The following is a 19,954-nucleotide window of genomic DNA, read 5'->3' on the forward strand; positions in this document are numbered from 1 at the left end:
ACTTAAACTAGTAAGCTGAGAACAGATCTATACAGTTATTGCTATAAAAACAGAGTAGCTTTATTTACTTCTGGACAGTTAACTTGTCACTTCATATGAAAGAGTTTTGAAAAGCATACCCAAACTTGGTGGCAATATCATAAACTTGCTTTTCATGCTGAAGAACCTTCTCTCTGTCACCCTCAAAGAGTAAGGTAGCTACACACAGTATGTTGGGATCAAATCCTTTAAACTGCAAAAAGAAAACACACACATCATATCATAGCCTGTGTAATAGAACACAAGTGACAAGTTCTTAATTTGCTTTTCAAGTACATAAAGTGCACTCAGGTTAATAAATGGTGTCGCATTCAAGAGAAAAGGAAAAACAAATTTCAAAGTTTACTTTCCAAAACAATCAGTTTTTCTTCATATATGAACAGCTGAAGAGTAGAGGTTTGACTGTTAAATTACAAGCAAGAATAGTTCTACTCAACACAAGAACAAAAGCATTCCTTATACACATATAAAACTCTAACAAAAACATTATTCTCTTAATTGGACAAACACTCGCAAACCCACTGAAGCAGCACAGAGACACCTCATTCACCTTTGTTTCCCTGTCAAAACAAGCAAGATAAACACAACAGTTGTCTACTGCTGAAAAAAGACCAGTTCTTAAAGGCTTCAAGCAATAAGGAGACACATTCTGTCAATTATTCCTTTATTAGTGTTAAGATGACGACCATAAATATGTTACACTGCTCTCAAAACAGTGGTATTAGTAGCATACCACAAAAAAACTCTAAACCTGGGAAAGCACTATGGAAAGGAGGGAAATTAACCTTTAAAAGTGTGCAGGGAGCATATCCCAGTGGAGATGGGAAGAAAACTGCATTAACGGTTTAACATTAATGCAGTCAGGCTGTCTGCGTGACTTTGTTCCAGGAATAAGAGTTGAAAAAGCAAGAGTCAAATCTTCATGAGTGGCCCAAAGAGTAAGAGCCTTACTTATTTTCTATATACCTTTCTGATTGTTAATTAGATCCAGTGAATTACTACTACTGAGAAGATTTCAGGAAGAATGGAGAGAAATATAAGATTGGAATGTTAACTAAATTTTATTCTACAACAGGGCAAATATTGACAATCTAGAACTATGTATTTCTAATATGTATATTGATCAACATAAGGTTTTTTTAAGCCTTTCCCTTTCCAGTGGCATTCATCTCTTCTAGTCTCCAAACTATTTGTGGAAACTTCTTGCTTAGGGCTTAAGCAATGTTATATGAAGTTTGCATTAGTAGTTGAGAGATTCAAATTCATCTTTTGTGTACAACAGTTACACTGGGAAGACCCCAGTTACAGCCATTCAAGGAATTATTTCCTTGACTGAACAGATTAACTGTACTGCAAGTTAACTGAAGGTACCAGGAGCATCCCCACACCACAGTGAGAAGGCATGGTATCTCATTGGTGGCTCAGTTCTCCAACTGATAGCCTGAAATCTGTATGGTCATTCCAGGTCAAGGATGTCCGAATTAGTATTTTGGAAAAGGAATGCACCACTTCAAGAAAAGGATACTGTGAAAACTACTGGGAAACAGAATACATCTTCCCTAGGCAAAAAATCTCTCTCATTCGTTAATCCTACAAAACCAGCACAACTAACATAAGTAGAAAGAAAGTAGAAAGACTGTTACTACAGTGATAAACACCAAGCAGAAGCATAAGGGTCTATTAAGGCACTATTTACTGTCACTTCTCATTCTAGAACCATTTGTATTTTCTCTAGTACGCATTCTTTCTTCTACTCTTTCTACTGCAATGATCAGCCAACACTTTCAATGCCTCTTGAAGAGAACTGTGAGAGACTGACTACAGTGTGAACTGCCAGACAGGCAAAATACCTAGAGCATTTGTGAACTAATGAACAGTCCCAAACTTTATGAAGGAGTAAACCAGAAAGACTTTGTCCCTATTTTAATATAAGTATTAATATAGGCACTTAAGACAAGAGTTGACACTACCTAAATCATAAAGGTACAACATTTAAGTGTTGTAAGTCGAAGTAAGAATGTTTTTGTACTTTTGTTCTTTGATTTGCCAATGCTATTTAGTGGTGAGCTACTTTGCTTTGACTCCTCCATTTTCTTCCCCACCTACCCAAACAAGGAGGAACAGTAGTACCAAAGTTTCGTAACATGCTGCATTAAAGCATTCGTACATGACTGTCCGAACTTTGACCCTCCAAGCCACACAGAAGTCTTCATATGGCAAGGGACCAAAAGGGTCATCACAATCCATAAAGAGTCACACCACAAATTATGGGGAGCAGTTCACAGATGAAAGGTAATTGTGGGTTCCCAAGGACCCTACTACTCCTCTGTATGATGGAGCTGAGTATCTTACTCCCAAGGGCACCTGGTAATGGCAGCCACCTCAGGGTCATCAAAACTTGTTTCTTTTTCTATTCCCACATCCCCTCCCAGTTGGGGAGTTTTACTGAAGTGAGAGTCGCTCGTATACTCAAGAGGGCTATGTCCTAGCATGAGAAATGGAAACTGGTCACTAACTTGGACTCTCCGCATCAGTATTACATAGCATATTTCATGTTTTTCCAAATGTTCTTTCCTTCTTGCAGAGCTAGAAGAATTGAAATTGTAATACACCTTTCCTTGGTAAGTGGTGATGCTTGTTGCGGTAGATATTGCTTACTAGGATTATGGCTTCAAAACTGATAAAGATCATATCGCCAAAACACTCATTTCTTTGAATATTCTTGTGTTACAACAGCTTAGGGAGGGGAGATGGAATTATTTCCAGGCCATCTCTAAACCTAACATGGTTTCCAAGCAAGAGAAGTCCATGGCACTTTCTGCTGAAGTGGCAGAAGAGAAAGAAGCAGAATCTGCTCAAGAATACCCAGGCTAGCCATTAAGTCTCTCAAGCATGCCCGCTCTTTGAACATACTCAGTACTATCAGATTAGAATGGAATCTTTACCATCTGCTCCTCCTAACACAACAGGTATCTAAATAATTTTCTACATTAGAATACTTGTATTTGTGTGAACTCTTTAGCAAGTGTATTTTAGGAAAAAAGTCAGTAACAAAACAGATTAGTTAATATACAAAGCCTAGGTGAAATCATTCTTGAACCTACTGATTCTGGATTAAAAGCAGGTACCTATTTGGATGAATTCCAAGAACAAACAATCTATATGGGAAATTCAAGAAAAATATCTTGAGGTTCTTCCAAAATTCTAGTTTAGTGCAATAACAAGGTAGGTTACAGCTTGACAAAATCTGGGGAGATGCAAGAAAATTGTAAAATGCTAGCCTCACTCCGCCAGTATTAACTGATGATCAGTGGATCTAAATTACATATTTTGGTTCCAGTCTTGCTCTGTCACTTACTCATTGTTAGACAAGACGCTTTAATCTTATCTACATACATCACTGGAGAGAATAGCTCTCATGGAGTAACTCCTCGAACAGATAATCCCATTTGGGATTAAAACACCTTGAGATTTCCAATCAACTGATGTGCAATTTCCTACAATGTAGGATCTGTTATACTCATGAACTCAGCTGCACTGGAGACAGCACAACAAAAATCTCAAATTCTATGAACAGCATGCAAAGTTCCAAACAGTATTAAAACCAGAAACAGGTACCTTTGTGATGTAGAATTTTTTCAGTCCATCCAAAAATGATGTAAAAATGGAAGCAACTTGTGGTTTAAGAGCATGACCTTTGGCAAAAGAAGTAGAAAAAAGTGTGTTTAGGCAAACAGTAATCTTAAAATTCCTAGCTCAACCAGCAAACGAAGAAAATAGTTGGTAGGTAAAGCTGCAAGAATCACTTGGAGCACTTCTATTATCATAATTGAAGGGACTTTTCTTCACTCATTTAGAAAAATGATTTAGGAAGAGGTTTTTATTAATTTTTAAAAGGCATATGTGTAACTGCATGAATATTCCATTTAACACTTCTTCATGCAGAGATGTAATTAAGGCTGACCTAGTTTAGATCTTCAGAAGTACATGGTACATGGAAAGTTTTTAAAAAAGCACTTCATTAGTCTTTATTCTATAAAACTAAGCAAAACCAGTAACCTTTTTAAAGTCATGCCAAAACCACTGAAACCAACAGCCAAAAATGGTGCAAGTAAGGAGTTAAGCAATTTTTCCTTTAATGGTTATGTCACTTGTGCAAAATTTTCTACATAAAACTAGTAATTGCTTCCTTAATCACATACAGAGAACTACAATTACCAGGATATATAAACGGTGTCTTGGAGTCTGTTAAATTAACATCTCTGCCTCAGGACTGGGTTTAATTGAGATGAAAGCCTTTTACTATTTGTTCCATTGTTTTCAGTTACAAGCAACTTCTGAACTCCCATAACTGCTTCATTTTAAGAGTCTTGCATCTGGCCTACATGCTGTGAGCCCAATTCATAAAAAAAGTTATGCACCATTTACATGATACTTCCTTCCAAAATACTTCACAAAGTATTTCCTCCTGAATAAAGCATGAACTTCAGTAACTGATTACCCTTCACCCCTCTTCAGGAAGGAGGGACCCTCCCTTGTATGCTATGCAGGTAAGAGCAAACCCCAAAGAGTATACCCAGAAACACACTTAAGTGAGCATGCAAAAGGAAAAAAAAAAAGAAAAAAAAGCAGCACCGGATAAGGTAATGAAAGGACATGAATTTATTAAACAACAATCTGTAAAAGCAAGTGGATTTAAGCCTACTTAATGACTACAAGAAAAACTTCCTAAATATCTCAATAAACCTAAAACACTCTCATGGATAACCAAACAACCAACCTCAGATCAAAGCTGCAAAGTGGAATATTGATTTTTCTGGTGTTGGGTTTAAAGCTTATAATTGGTCAGACTTGTTTCCAGTTAAAAAGCAAGCACAAACTCATCTGCCTTCTGCTCTCAATGTCTGAGAGAGATGGCCAGAGCAATCAGCAAGGCTTGCTGGAGCTCTCGCTCTCTCTTTTTTTTTTTTTTTTTTTAAAACACAGATCTTAACTTTCTGGGATCAAAAAGAACGTTCAACTTTCTCAATACCATCAGATTAACGCCATTTAAGTCAAGATTCATCACTGAGACTTCTATCCAAAACTGATTTAATAAATTCTGACTCTTTCAAATGGTATTAAAATAAAGGTTTTCAAGGTCAATCAGATTTCACATTTTCATCTTATGGGCACAATCAAAATACCACAGTCTCAGCAATAACTTGATATACTGTAAACTATTAGCTCTTTACATAGTGGAATTTCAGGGACTCTTCAAAAGCATCCTGAGCTAGAATACTTCTTTTGTCAGAGTTCCTACAGTTTAACCTGATCATTTCCCCTAAGATGTGCTCAAATATGATCACTCTGCATGTCTGACATTGTTCTATTTCTGAATTTAAACTAGTTAAAACTTTTGCCAAATCTTTGGGCTTAATAATCTTCTAGTAGCTTGATTTTTTACTTACATACTTAGAAGCTCGGACATAAGTAAATGCTGTTAACTGCATGCAAATACAATCAAGCTGTAAGCTTTTTCTTTTAAAAATATATGGTTCGCTTGACAAATGTGTCTTTATCTCCATCGCACCCAAGCATAATCATTGCCAAATTAGAATTAATACACTTTTCCAAAATAAACTGTTGTTTCTCAGGAATCCATACACCATCTGCGATGCTTTTATGAAATTTAAAGGAACCAGTCAACTCACCTTCAAAGTAATAAGGTGCATGTTACTACTACATGCTGAATTTCCCTTTTTTGACACCTGACTCCTCCTAAGTGCTTTTAGCAGCAACATGTTTCAAGTACTATAACACAAAAATACGAGCTCCACTCCTTTACACCAAAACAGTGCTAGTACCTCAAGAATTTCAAAGCCCCCAGGAGACTATGGTTTATACAACTGTGGTAAGGGAAAGGTCCCAGAAGTCTTATGTATCTATACGCAGAGTATGGTTCTTTACTGACTGTTGTATCCAGTCTTGCTTTTCCAGAGGAGAAGATGGACTTTCCCAGACAGTAAGCATTATGGCACTGTCTGGAGCTTGATCTTGAGGTTCATTGCTTTGTCTACTTTTGAAGAAAAAATGCCAGATAAGAAACTTAAGCTACTAAAAAATAAAGAGCCATCAGAAACAGATATTCATTTGAGACAAGATGTATGAACTTACCAAACTGAAACTGTGCATTGTCCACAAGGCGAATTGATGCAGGAGCACATCTCTTAAGGGCAAAGTTGCAGGCATGAGAGGGAAGAATTAAAGATTTGTGTTCACAGTTTTACTGAAATGCATGACAATCACATTTTCATTTAAAAATAACACAAAAGAAGCAAGTTTTGTTACCAGAGACATATGGCCATAACTACTAAATATTTTAGTTTTCATCATTGAAAAGGGGCAACTGTAAGCTTTTTCTCACTTGAAGAGCAACATCCACGAAGTATGTTCAGATATACTGCACTGAGAATTTTCAGTTTAAGCTCAACTCTGCTGCACCATACAAATCAAGGTGGTTTTATGTTTAACAGCATATACCCACTTGTAGATACAACACAAAATACTACTAGCCTTCTTTAGAACATACACTGGGTATCACAACTAGAACAGTTTCTGCTGAAATTATTCTGTCTATATTGGGTAGGGATGTTTGTGAGGATGCTTTGGGGACTCAAAAGATTTAAGGTGACCTGAACTACTAATGCTTAACTCTTCCACTGGATTGACTATAAAGTCTGCAAATGTATTCCTGTGGAAGTTAGAGACAAAAGAAACAGAGTTAAGAAAACCTTCAACCTTGTGTCCCTCTCCTTGTGATATTGTTTTAAAAAATTGAGTATTTTGCCCAATTTTCTTAAAAACACTAACAAGAAAAAACACCAAAACAGAGTTTTAGATTTACAGATTTTCTGGTAATTGTTATACCGATTTTCAGTGTTCACCAGACCATGCAATCTAAAAATATTATCCAAGTTACAAGTCGTAAGATTAGAATCCCAAAAGCATCAGAACTTGTGTTAAAGCACAGCTATTAGGTATTTGGGATTCACTCTAGGTTGGCTATTTAATTTTTTTCACAGAAGAGAGACTACTCACACCTATTCAGATTGTGAGAATTAATTCTCACAGCATAGCACAATTATGCAAAGCATTTCAATGCTAAGTATCTGAAAATAGGCTAGACTAATTTTGTAGGAAATGAAGTGATTCAAATAATTTTTTACATTTGAATTTAGTTACTATAAATGAGAGCTCCACTAAATTTAACTCTAGCATGGAAAAGCAACTGGCACATATCAAGTGTGTTTTCTTTTCATCAGAAACTCCATGCTGACACAACATACTTGTTTTTCTAGGAGTCAGAGCTTTGTGTTTCACTTTTTTTTTGTGGGGTGTGGGGGGGGGGGGAAGGGAGGGGAGGCAGCACCTGCACTCCCCTCCCACCACCTGAGATACAGACAAGGATCCACTGGTTATTACAAACACTGATCAAAATGCTACTACCCTTGAGACAATGCTGAAAGTCAATATACCAAAAACCTTTGGGAGAAGTACCTGAAGGAAAGCAAAAGTTTTTTAAAAAAACAAAAACAAAAAAAAGTCTTCTACATACATGACACTACCTTTGACAGAATCTTGAAACTAACAGGAGCCCTAATATGCACCCCATCGCTGTGACATTTAGATTGAAGAGCATGATGAAACAGAGGAAAATGTCCTTAACATAGTCAAAGATACTGTCCTGATGTAGAGGCAGATACAGTGTCTTCTCAGCAAACAAGTTGCCTTTTCCCAATTTTCATTGGGAACTAACAAATTAGTTTTCACAATAGTGAAAGCGCAGTAGTCTGTACATGCGGATCTGCCAAACCAAGGCAGACTCACTTAAGTTTTTGGGTAAGGCAGCAAACATGTAAAGCTTTCCCTAGCAACAACAATATTGAAGAAAGGTGCAATTTTGCCAGCTTGGAACCACACCTGTCAATCTATAGCCAGTGCTTACTTAGGCTTACCTCAACCTATGGGGAGGTGAAACTCAGGCCCCAGGCTACTCCTGTTGCCCTAGCTGTGCTAGCTGAAAATGTCACTGCCTCCAGTTTATCAACCACTGAATGCTCTGTAATGATTTTGCTTCTGAATGAAGATAATTCACATTCTTGGCAGAAATCCGCAGTAAAGATGGGAAGTTTTGAGCCATAACTACCAATAAAGAAAAAACTGAGTACTAGTGTATGGCAATAGAATAGACTTCCAACTCTTCCTTCTTTCAGGAAAGAAAGACATTAGCCAGCAGCATAACTGAAATCTCTTGAAAGTTTCACGAACAGAAGGAAGAGTGACTACATAAAAAAACAACTGAATTGTGATGAAAGACAACTAGTGTAATGCTATTAAAGGTAAAGCTTCTTTTATACACATTGATATCCACATAATACGTAGTCTCTAGAACTCAACACAGCAGAATCTCATTAGGTTCAGTGACATGAAAAGATCAGACATATATTCACAAGCAGTTACACAAAATAAGATGGCTCACATCAGAGAGATATATTTTGAAGAGCTCCAGCTAACTACTATACAGCAGTGGCTGGGAGGACTTCTCCAGGCATTTTCAATAGAAGACCTGTCAGACAAGATAAGTCTACATTTGATGACTATACTTTCTATTCCTTTTGATGATGAAATCAAGCACAAAATACAGTTTCTTTAAGGCTAGACGTGTTCTCATTCTAATACAGTTGCAGTAAGAATACAGTTACAGTAAGAAATGTCTTTAACATTATTGTTCAAAAGACTTCAATTGTCACTTCTCAATCCAACGTGGTTATAGTCCAAAGATCTTTGACCTTCAAGTATTTAGTATATTATGGCAATTCAGAAAACCACTGAAGATATTCTAATCAAGTTGCTTGTCAGATATCGAATTTATGTTGCTATGTCAAAAATACACATACTATTCAAATTCAACGAAAAGTGACTATGTTCTGCCATTAGATGGTGATCAAAATCCACATCTGAGTCCAATCTGGATTCTGCATTGCATGGAAGTCTGGAAACCAGTAAGAACAGCTACTTTTCATTAGGCAAACAGGTCATGCATATGTATACATGCTACATCATGTAATCCAAGATTGTCATGTCCAGTCATATATTAAGATGTGCAACCAACATAGAAGAACATGACAGATTGCCTGAAATTTAGGCAAGTCTTCATCCAGTCATGTGGGCACAGAAGTACTCCTCTGTCACTTGATTTGACATGTTCACCCATATCACATGGTTAATGCATATTTAGTCACATGACAAAAAAGGACATGAGAAAGGAGAAATAAGAAATAGCTGGCCAGGCAGGTTGACAGAACAGGGTGGATGAGGTTTTTACAGGACAGATTCAGCCTACAACCTGCAGGTTGGTTATTCTTGCATTAAAGTAGACCAATATAGACAAACCCGAGCTTCTCAGATAAAGATCACTAATTACTACCAAGATTGATGTGAGGGGGCACAGAGAAAGAAATAAGTAGTTCAAGATTAAGTAAATTACGAAACAGCAGCAGCAACAGAAGTTTAGAACAGGAACAGTAAGTGATGAATACTGCCTTTTTCTCCCCTTTAAGCCCATAGCTAGATAAAAGACAGCAGCTCCTTAAATTGACTTAAACTGTTGGTTGGCCATATAATTAACTGTTCCCAAACAGTCTGCTTAGATACCATTAAGAGGAAGGACAAGTACCAACAGTGGAAGTATGTGACAGAAGAATTGGCAAGTGCGGCTGACTAGCATACATATCCACATACCAGTTTGAACATCTGGCTTGGAACATTAAATCATTAATTTAGATCCATCACGGGAAAAATGTAAAGCTGTGTTTAGTTTGGCAATCATTAAAACATATCTGAAATGCTTTCCCCAATTCAAGGTGTATTCTACTATGCACAGAAGTGATTTGGTACTTTTTACGCAGAACCAAGAAGAGTTAGTCTAAGATCATGAAGAAAGAGGCTATATATTGCAATATTTGCTTGGAAGCGGAGCCATGAGAAAAAGCATTAACACAATTTGGACACTTATGGCCAAATTTTTCTAACTGAAGCCCATTCTCCTAGTGTTTGATCACACCATTGAGACGGTTCTATTTAAATACTGAGGTGCAAGCACAATTTCAACTGAAAACATCCAGTACCTGAACAGGTCACCAGCCTTCAATGAGCTTTTTCTATCCCCTGTAAGCACAGGCCATATCCTTTCATTGCATGACTTTTGCTCCTATGTCACTTTGGACCCATGAATCCAGCTGTTCTTTACAGGAATTAAGTTGCAACATACAAATAAATACTGTTCCCTTCTACATAGTCCTGAATGAACCTGAGGACAAAACTCTCCACTGATGGAGACACAAAGCCAAATTCTGTGCTGGGATATGCTAGTAACTCCCACTGAAAAAGAACCATCAAAAGGCACATTCATAGTTTGGCTCAGTATCTGTCTAAATGCAGAAGCTGCTCAGTCCTCAACTGGATTATTTTGGGAAGCCTCACAGACCATATACACTTACCGACTTCCACATGATCTCAAATCTTTGCTTACCAGTTGCCAAAAAAGGTAGACTAGAGCATCAGCCTACCCTTAGCACTAGACTCGGGACAAGGCTAGAATCAGTGTTCTTGCACAAAGTTAACATATAGCTTCTCTTTACCTGCTTTGCCACTTCCCTTAAGCAGGCCACCCCTCTTTCAAAGTTGGGGAAGACCACAGAGCCATACTTCTGGTACTCAGGGACTGGGCGAATCTTTATTGTAACTTCAGTAACCACTCCAAGAGTTCCTTCAGGGAAAAAGAAAAACTAGGCAGTAAAGTGCTGGAAGATGCACTTCTCAAAAGTTACCCAACTTAACAGCAACTGTTTATCAAGAAGTTGTAAGTTAACATAAATTAGAAGTCCCCAAAATTCAAAATTCAACTGCTAGATGATTTATCCCTGACAATTTACATAGTAAAAAAATCTTACAAGCTACCCTCTAAATCACAGGGTTTGTTACTAGAAATACAGAGTAACTCCACAGCTCTGTTCAGAGTTGCATAACTTCATGGTCCTAATTAAGGTCTCAATGTGTTATCACAACACAAGAAATCCATGCCTGCAGAATGTCACCCATAAACACACTGAAAGCCATGGTGTTAGAGATATTCAAATCACAAAGCCATTACAGAAGCTGAATTAAATGCAGTTATATGGTATTACTGTGTTTATACCTTCAGATCCCATAATGAAGTGATGGATGTCAGGTCCTGTTGACATGCGAGGTACTTGACAGTTTTTTTCTACTATTCCTCTAGGAGTTACCATTTTTATATGAATCACCTGTTTAAACAATATACAATGACTATACATTCTAGCATTAAGCACAGATTTTTTTTTATTGATAATACTCATTTACTACAAAATGCATATTAAGCTTGACACAGTTCAGCTTTGTAGGCTTTAGATGTGCTGTAGGCTGCCCCAAGAATTTTTGGGATAACCAGAGAACTGTTAACAACCATTATTTCTAATGCAATATAGTTTGCCAACACAACAGATTGCTCCCAGGTCCCTGCCAAATGAAATTAACTGTTGACTGCACGCAGACAGTAGTGGTTAAAACTGTTTTGTTTCTCTCAATGTAGACAGTACCTTCTTTGTACACTAGAATTTTAATCCAGGATATACATAATGCTTCAGAAGAACAAAGGGATTTTTGAAGCAAAAAGAACATGCTTTCTTGCCTAAGTTATGCTTTAAAACAGCTGCTTGAAAGAAAGCAAGTCTGATTCAGACATCAGTTGCTACAGAAAGATATTTCTATAGGAGGAAAGAGAGAAGACAGCCTTGTGAAATGGATTATCAATATGAAGTTTGCCATAAGCCCAATATGTATGTAAGGCTGGAAGGTTTTTTGTTTGTTTGTTTTAATGTTTCTTTCAAGGATTCTTGCTTCCAGCTTTATTCATGAATGTCCACCACAGAGCATTCATCTTTTTCATACTGCATTCATTTTTTTCATAGCAAGGAAGGATATATTTTATTAAAGCCTTCAAATGCAGCAAAATTACTAAATTTCCACTAACAGCTTTAAAACGTTCAAGCACAGGTAGCTAAATAATTTTCATCCCATTCTGAGTTGTTCAAGAATTGTTACATGCATTTTATGAACTGTTGATTCTGCAATAAGAAGGTGGATTTTAAGCAGCTTATATAACAGGTCATTTCTAGATATAAAGTTTTCCCAGAAGGTAAACACTTCCCCTTTCTCACTATGACATTAAGAAACTCATGAACTGTTCTGAATCACCCTTCAAATATATTTTCTCTTAATGACAGTTTCAGAAGCTAAGTTTTAGCTTGAAGTTATGGTCTCATGACAGAAAAGCTTTCTGCTTCACATCTTTTAATACCAGCAAAACTACACTACACAGTAACACTTCAGGAGTAGGCACAGATGATACCTGAAGTGTGAGCAGTTTATTTTGTTCGAGTCACACCTACTGAATACAATTTAGTTCCTGCCAAGCTCACTGACAGGAAAATGTCATGTCTGTACACAGAAAAAACATGTTTGAACTATTTGCTGATGAAAAAGCCTGAGGTGATAAGGATACATTGCCTCAGTGTCATGGGAAGGGAAAAGAATGAAAGAGCCAGGGTGTGGACGGGTTCTTCAATCTACTGGACAATTAGAGAAGGCTAGAAGATCAAGCCAAAAGAGAAGGCAAAGTCTGAACAGTGATGTGCTTTTGATTTATTCATTAAAACACAAAAAGGTAGATTTTTTTAAAATCAAAAATATGCTTAAAAGTTACCTGGCTCAGTATTTTAATGCTTAAAATGGATTTAAGGGCAGAACACTGCCATTCCCAGTCCCTTGCTTCTTTCCTCATGACCCCTGCATACCATGTAGCGGCATACCATGTAGCAGTTGTGGGCCCACAAGGTCAATCAGATCAGCTTGCCAATTTGAAAAACTGCTAGCTTAGTGAGGGGGAGAAGGTGGAAAGAGAACCAGCTTGCTGGCAGAATGAGCTGATCCAACTAGACAACTTCAAGAACACACAACAGAAGACAGCATGTGCATTTTGGAACCACTCTAAACATAGAATGGATTAATCGCAAATTAAGACAGGACCAGTCACAGAGAGCACTAAACAGTAAAAGAAGGCAGAGTCGAGATAGGGAAACAGTTGCTTAAGCTAGCCACCGAGTACCAAAAAACCCCAAACCAAACTTGTTTTTATATCAGTGATATGGATTATCAGTACTAATATCAAAAGCAAGCAAACAAGCATCTCAGTCAAAATTTGATGCCAAGACTATATCACTTGTTAATAGAACTGCAATTCACCCTCCCTTTTCCCTCATTATTAGTCATCACAAAAATTACATCTTCAAGCAATCAAGAGAATGAATTAGAACAAACATTAGAAATATTTACCAGATCTTCAATGTTTCCATAGATGTTTTTTTTCATGCCTGATGCTCGTGTTGCTACCCATCCTCCTAGGGAGCTGAATTCCATGGAATCTGGTTCATGGCCTGTACAGAAGCCACTTTCAGCAAGCTGAAGAAAGGAAACAATATATTCCACAAAGATCCTGCATTTGCTTAGTACTCCAAGGCTCAGTATTTTAGTTTAGGGATTTTTTTTTTTTAAATACAAATAAGTATCCTGAATACCACCCCCCCACATTATTCAGTCACAAATTTATGAGTTGTGCTTTGATACGTAAGTGCAAGGCAAATTGATTCTGCTTCTAAAGTGCATATGCTGTGCTCTATATCAACCTATAACACTCCTCCCCCATATTTTAAAACAGAGACCTCTATTGTTTATAAGAAGGTAGAATTCAAATGCATATGGAAAAAAATAAGTAACTGCCAACTTTACACAAACATTGCCAATAAATAAGGCACAATCTCTTGTTCTTTCTATCCTAATATGATATGCAGCAGGTCTACAGAAAATGTGACCAAATTGCCTGTACTTAATTCTCTCAAGGAGTGATGTGTTCTAATATACAGCCATCTGGCTGGGCTTCCTGTATGCAAGGCTGTTAACTATTTGTGATGCAGATCATGCATTCCTGTGCATTAAGTAGTCACTTGTTTCTCATTTTTCTGTATTAGTTTGGCTTTGCCATCTGCACAGCACCTGAGCTCTCTTGAATGCCCTTAGAATTGCAGCACCAAAGCAGTCCAACAGAAACAGAGATCCAGCAGTCTCACATTGAATAACTGTATCAGTGCATTTGAGACTATCAGCTTGCACCAACTGTAACAATCTAGAGATAGGTATGTAAGCATAAAACAGAGATGCAGATCATTAACTATGTTCTGCTGTATAAAATGATTCTAACTTCAGTGATTGAAAGTCATTTGTGCAATGTCTACAGCGATTCACCTAGCTCATGGCCCTTTCTCCTACCAGAGATTATGGCTTTAGATCCTTACTGGTCATATACTAGGAAAGGGTTGAAGTCTGCACCCTCCTCATTCCCCACGATGAGGAGAAGTTTGCTTCAGTCACAACTTACCAATTCATACCACTGGCATAAGCACAAGTGCAGCAGACAACAGTGCTTTTTGAAACATAACTGACTATGCACCCCAATGCAGTTGGCCCAAACTCCCTGTATGGTAAGACCACTTATAGGATAGGAAAGGGACTATGCTACGTACTTTCCAAATGTAAGAGATTGCCAGCATGGCATGATCATCCAGAGAACATGAGCACATACTAGCTTTTCCCTATAGAATCATAACCTGATGGATAACATTCATTACAAAAACAGCATCAAATATTGTTCCACCTTTATCACCCTTTCTTCAACTCTAGCCTTTTTTTAGCCACCTATTATTCCACGTTCTGTTCTGGCATAAAAACAAGTCACTTCAGAGGCTTTTCAATAGAGCTCATCACTGTAGCATCTGAATAAATCTCATCCCACACAAAATGGTGCCTTAATCACACTGCAATCAGTAGCTATAGTGGACAAGTTTGTGAAGCGTACATTAATTCTGAATGCCCCATTATAACATTTATGGCCAAACTTATCAAAAATCAAGTTCTCAACCTTACTTCTTTGAATACAGCTCTTGATTTTAGTTATTGTTGTAAAGCTTAGGATATCTGTAAATCAGATAGCATACTGGTTAACCTAAGCACACATAGAGCAACGAGGAATAGAGAGTAAGAGGCACCAAAACTCTTCATTGCAAAGTAATTCCTAGGTAATACTGGTAAAGCCACTTAATCTGGACTTTCCGCTTATGGCAACAGAAGCTGGATTTCTCTCCTTGCATGTAGATCAACATTTCATGTTTGTACTGTCTCCTGGTATGTAGTGAAGAACAGAACTAAGATCCCTTGCTACTGCTGCTAATACAGCTCAGCCTTAAAATTAGATTCCTTTTACTCTTACACTTACTTTGATTACTGTTGCAACATTAAGTTTTTCTGAGAAAACCTCTTCCATTTGACTGCTGCTCTAGTGGGAACTCATGCCAATTCCATATTTTTTCCTCAAGCCTCTAGAACCCAACTTCTTCCCTCCCAGTCTTACCCATTTCTTCTAGCTGTATGTGTCACATGTTCACAAGTACTCACCTTTACTTCATTGATGTTGAGCTTTCTACCCTACTTAACTGTCTTACTGATGCCACCCTTCTCTGAAAATCTTTCTGTGCACTGACAGACTCCAACTCTACAATCCAAAGCTTAAGGCTAGCAAGTAACAAGCTGAATCAAAAATCTTTCAAGCAGTTTCCTTTGTTACCATGTCCAACTGTATATTCCCACTTCCATCTGTATTTCAGGGGAAGTTTGCATTGGCAAAAACTGTAATACTAGTCAGTTATGCTCAGATTGTACTAGACAGAACAAGCATCACTAGGAGTCAGTCTTAATCATGTCCCACTCATTAAGAGTTCTGTAATTCAAATATGCATAAAAATCCTTTAAGTATATAGGCACACTAAAATAGATGGATGTATTCTGTACTCTGTATTCTTTGCTCACTGAGGGAGTCACACTGAAGCTCCTAGGGTAATCAGAGTCATTCCATACGCTAAAACCTTTGTTTGTATAAACGCAAGTTTATATTCAGCATCGAACAAACTGACAGCCAGTACCCTTTTACACAGCTGAGAAAAACCTGACTGAAAAAAGTTAGTTTCCTATCAAAAAGAGGATTCAAATGGAAGAACTGCAACAGCCCTGTTTCAGCCTGTAAGAGCTATAATAGGCAAAGGAATATTATGCCTTACTTTAAGTGATAGAATAGTAGTGAAATATCAGAAACTACTACCCTAGAAAAAGAACTTCATTTAAATTAAGGGACTATACTTCTTGCATTTTAATTCTAACCTTTAAGAAGAAACAGATCTGGAAAGGTTAAAATATTACATCAAACAATAAAAGGGAATATCAAATGAGACATGAAAGGCCATCTTTCTCATCATAATCTGCTCTGTTGGTAAAGCCTTACAAGTTTTCTTTCCCTCCCCTCCACCCAAAAAAAGGAGGGGAGGGTGAAAAAAAAGCTGTTCAAAAAAAACTTTTCAAGCAAGTTTTTGTATATTTGTAAAGTGCATTTAGGCACTTCAAAAAGTTTAGATGGCATATAGCTGTCAAATAAGGCAAGTCCTAGAAATTGTCCAACAGTTTTTATGAACAGAATGGTGCATCCTGAGGAGCAGTAGCAAATATCTGCAGCTTGCTTGATTATAGAGGAACACTGAGAACTATCCTGAGAAGATGCTGTGGCTTGTCTGATAAATCAATTTAAAGCATCTAAAGATCACTGAGAAATGATTAATTTTCCACTGGATCCATGTTTTGGACTACTCTCCATCCTTCCCTCAGCTCTCCTCTAGAAAACTTTAAGCAGCATCAACAGCAGCAAACCTGCTATATGCTCCAACCTTTCTGAGGAAACTCTGCCTCTAGCTAAAATATTTAAAACATGCACTACAAATGACAATTCATACTTTCCCTGGTCTGTAACTATCTTGTGAAGTGTTATGCCTTATAATCACAAAAAAGACATAGCTAAGATCTGCAAGAAGAAGCACAGTATCACATCCTATGAATTGTCAACTTATTACTGCATATGTGTTTTGTAGCTAGAGCTAACAATAGTTTTAATTAAGAAATATAAGTATCAAATACAGCATCCAGTGTAATATAGTTCATAACCATGTATATAATGCTTAGCAGAACAGTCTGTCTGAAAATACACCAGAAATTCAATGATTTAGACAAGATATGAGGAGCAACTTTAAAAATGATAAGAAACACTGGATGACAAGTTTAATACCTGTTTTTCCAAATCTTGTCCAACAATGCCAGCTTCTACACAAGCTGTTAAGTTTTTCTCATCTATCCAGAGAATCCGATTCTGTTGAAAAACAATCAAAATTAAGAATCAGTACTAAAGATTCGTTTACTTGCTTCCATAACACTATATGACCAACATACTTGCTCATAAAATTTAATAATACAATTCTACTTGTGACAGCAGTGGAAGCTGAGCTCCCTCATCCCCTCAAACAGCTACACAATAGGTTACAATTTGTAAAACCACTACTGTAAGTGAATATAAATAACATTATACTCATTAGTCATAATTTACCCTGGGAATGCTTAGAGAAGCTATGTAAAAAAGCCAGAAGGAATTAAGTCATAGTTCTTACAGAAATGAAATGATACAGTGATTTTTCACAATTAAAACAGTTTAAGGCACCTGAATCAATCCAAATATCTGGACATTAAGTGTGAACCAAGAAAAGTATTCCTGAATATATTTCATGGGTTAAATAGACTGTGGCCAATAATGCACCTCAGCTCTTGGGTGTTGACACACTATACCAGAAGCAAGATACATACTCTGACATGCTATAGTAAGCACTTTAGAAATTTAAAATGCCTGGAAAGATTATTTCATTTTGCTTGATGGGGACATTCACTGTCCCATCAGTATATTCTGCTAAACAGGAAAAGCAGCAAATAGTATGAATTACATGCTACACTAAGTATCATTGTCAAAAGAACAATCCATGTGAAGGAGAAAAAAATGCAAGTCCAGTTTTAGCTCTCTTTACACGAAGGATGTCACAAGCTTCAATTTCCACTTTTCACTGTTAATAATGGATTATTATCTAGCAGATATAGATAACAGCAGAGGTATTATCCAGAACAGAGGTCAGAAAAAGCAGCATTATGAAGATAATTTAAAGTCATTAATAGACAGAGGCAACATGTAGTAACAACTCTTTGCAAGTTATGGAGCAAAGAAAAGTGTGAATATTAAATTTATATTACTTGACATGACATGTCTGTCTCCCTGAATGAGGCTAATATTGCTCAGTTTCAACAAGGAATTAACATCTGTGAAGGACCACAGTACTGCATGTACATCTAGTATGTGGCACCATCTCCTAGACAGCATCCACACACTGACTCAATAAGTGTACAGTTAGTGCTTTCAATTCAATTTCAGTTTTTCAGAAACATCTTAGATACAATACAGAGCATAAACCTGTATAACCTGACTTGTTGACAGAAGATGCATCAAGCTTCATCTGTCGAAAATAACTTTGTCCACCCTTCAGGTTTCCAGATACAGGTCTTCTGTAGTCACCACAGGTAGGTATACAGCTTCCATGTAGTACAATTTAAAACACTTAAATAGTAGAAGCATTACGAAATAATTCTCCGAACTGTTATGCAGTACTTCTCTAGAAGTTGCCTGCTGCAGCAGAAGACTGCTGATTCTCCTACTCAAAGGCAAAAGCTTTCTTGCTTTTATACCTGCCTATTCAAAGTCACATTAATAGTTGGTATTAAAATCCACATAGATTTCATGAAAATGAAAGGAAAAGTGAAGCTCAAGCATTCTAAAACACTTAGTGCAATACCAGACAAAAAAGCATTCTGTTTCATTTCTGGTTTTGAAGTATTTCTATATGTATTCATATTGCATTGAAGGAGAAAAGCTCTAACTTCAGTTTCCCTCAATTTATAGAATGACATAAAGATGTGGGCATCTTATAGTCCAGATTAAACTATCATTTAAAACTGTTTTCTCCCCTCATAACAGCTGGGCTAGTTATTCAAAGCCAATTCTTTTAGCTCCTTTTAAACACCTTCAGTTGCAATGTAAACTATTTAACTGATGTGACAAGTTTAGGTAAATCACAAAGTTTAACACAATAGTAATAGATCCTACACAGAAGACAAAGATGACTGGCTAAGTTTTACTATTTCAATAGATACTTAGTAGGTACCTTAATTGTTCTGAGACGCTCATCTTTGAATTCAGACAGCGCACCTTTTTAACCTTGCTTTCCTTATTTCCCCTCCACACTAACGACTACAGAAGCTGTCTGACTGTGTTATTCAAGACATGTTAGAAGATGCTGGTCTATTTTCTGACTTGATACCTACTTACCTATCTGGCAGACACAAAAGCATGATAGTAAGTCAGCTGCATTCCTTCCCCACCCCCAAACCAGACAGAAGTTGCAGGCTATTGAATCACAGGGAGTTCAAGTGAGAGCCTTAGCCAGTATTGTACTCTTCTGATTTCACTCCCCCAGAGATGCCCAAATGATAAAGTAGCTTCCTTCCGTGTGTAACTACAACTCTTGTGAGAAAGCTCACTTTTTAGTCAGAAAGAGTGAGAAGCAGCACACCTAACTGAACCACCACTGAATGGGGTAGAGCACCACAATCCAGGCGTTACTCTCAGGTTAAAGGAGTTAATAAGCTCAATGGGAGCTCACAGACAGTAGAGCCTTACATTAAGAATATAGAGCCATTGCTGAAGCATCTCTACCCATGCAACCACAAAATAGATTTTACAAGTAAAGAACTCTTCATGATGGAAAGCTGA

General features: G+C 37.2%; 1 protein-coding gene across 3 annotated transcripts in view; it reads right to left on the minus strand.

The window, feature by feature from the left end:
- The window catches only part of AGPS (alkylglycerone phosphate synthase), a 62,967-nt gene that overhangs the window by 16,362 nt on the left and 26,651 nt on the right, over positions 1-19,954 (minus strand). For all 3 annotated transcript variants that reach the window (XR_010884556.1, XR_010884555.1, XM_067298997.1), the window contains exons 8-14: positions 17,378-17,458; positions 13,495-13,620; positions 11,279-11,387; positions 10,722-10,849; positions 6,196-6,247; positions 3,658-3,734; positions 120-232 (exon numbers count right to left, since the gene is read on the minus strand). Coding sequence is in view for 1 of the 3 variants with exons in the window: in XM_067298997.1 (XP_067155098.1) it covers positions 120-232; positions 3,658-3,734; positions 6,196-6,247; positions 10,722-10,849; positions 11,279-11,387; positions 13,495-13,620; positions 17,378-17,458 (686 nt within the window). In the remaining 2 variants the exon portion in view is untranslated. The remainder of the gene's footprint in view (positions 1-119; positions 233-3,657; positions 3,735-6,195; positions 6,248-10,721; positions 10,850-11,278; positions 11,388-13,494; positions 13,621-17,377; positions 17,459-19,954) is intronic.

The sequence above is a fragment of the Apteryx mantelli genome, chromosome 6 (genome assembly GCF_036417845.1).
Source record: "Apteryx mantelli isolate bAptMan1 chromosome 6, bAptMan1.hap1, whole genome shotgun sequence".
Classification (NCBI taxonomy): Eukaryota; Metazoa; Chordata; class Aves; order Apterygiformes; family Apterygidae; genus Apteryx; species Apteryx mantelli.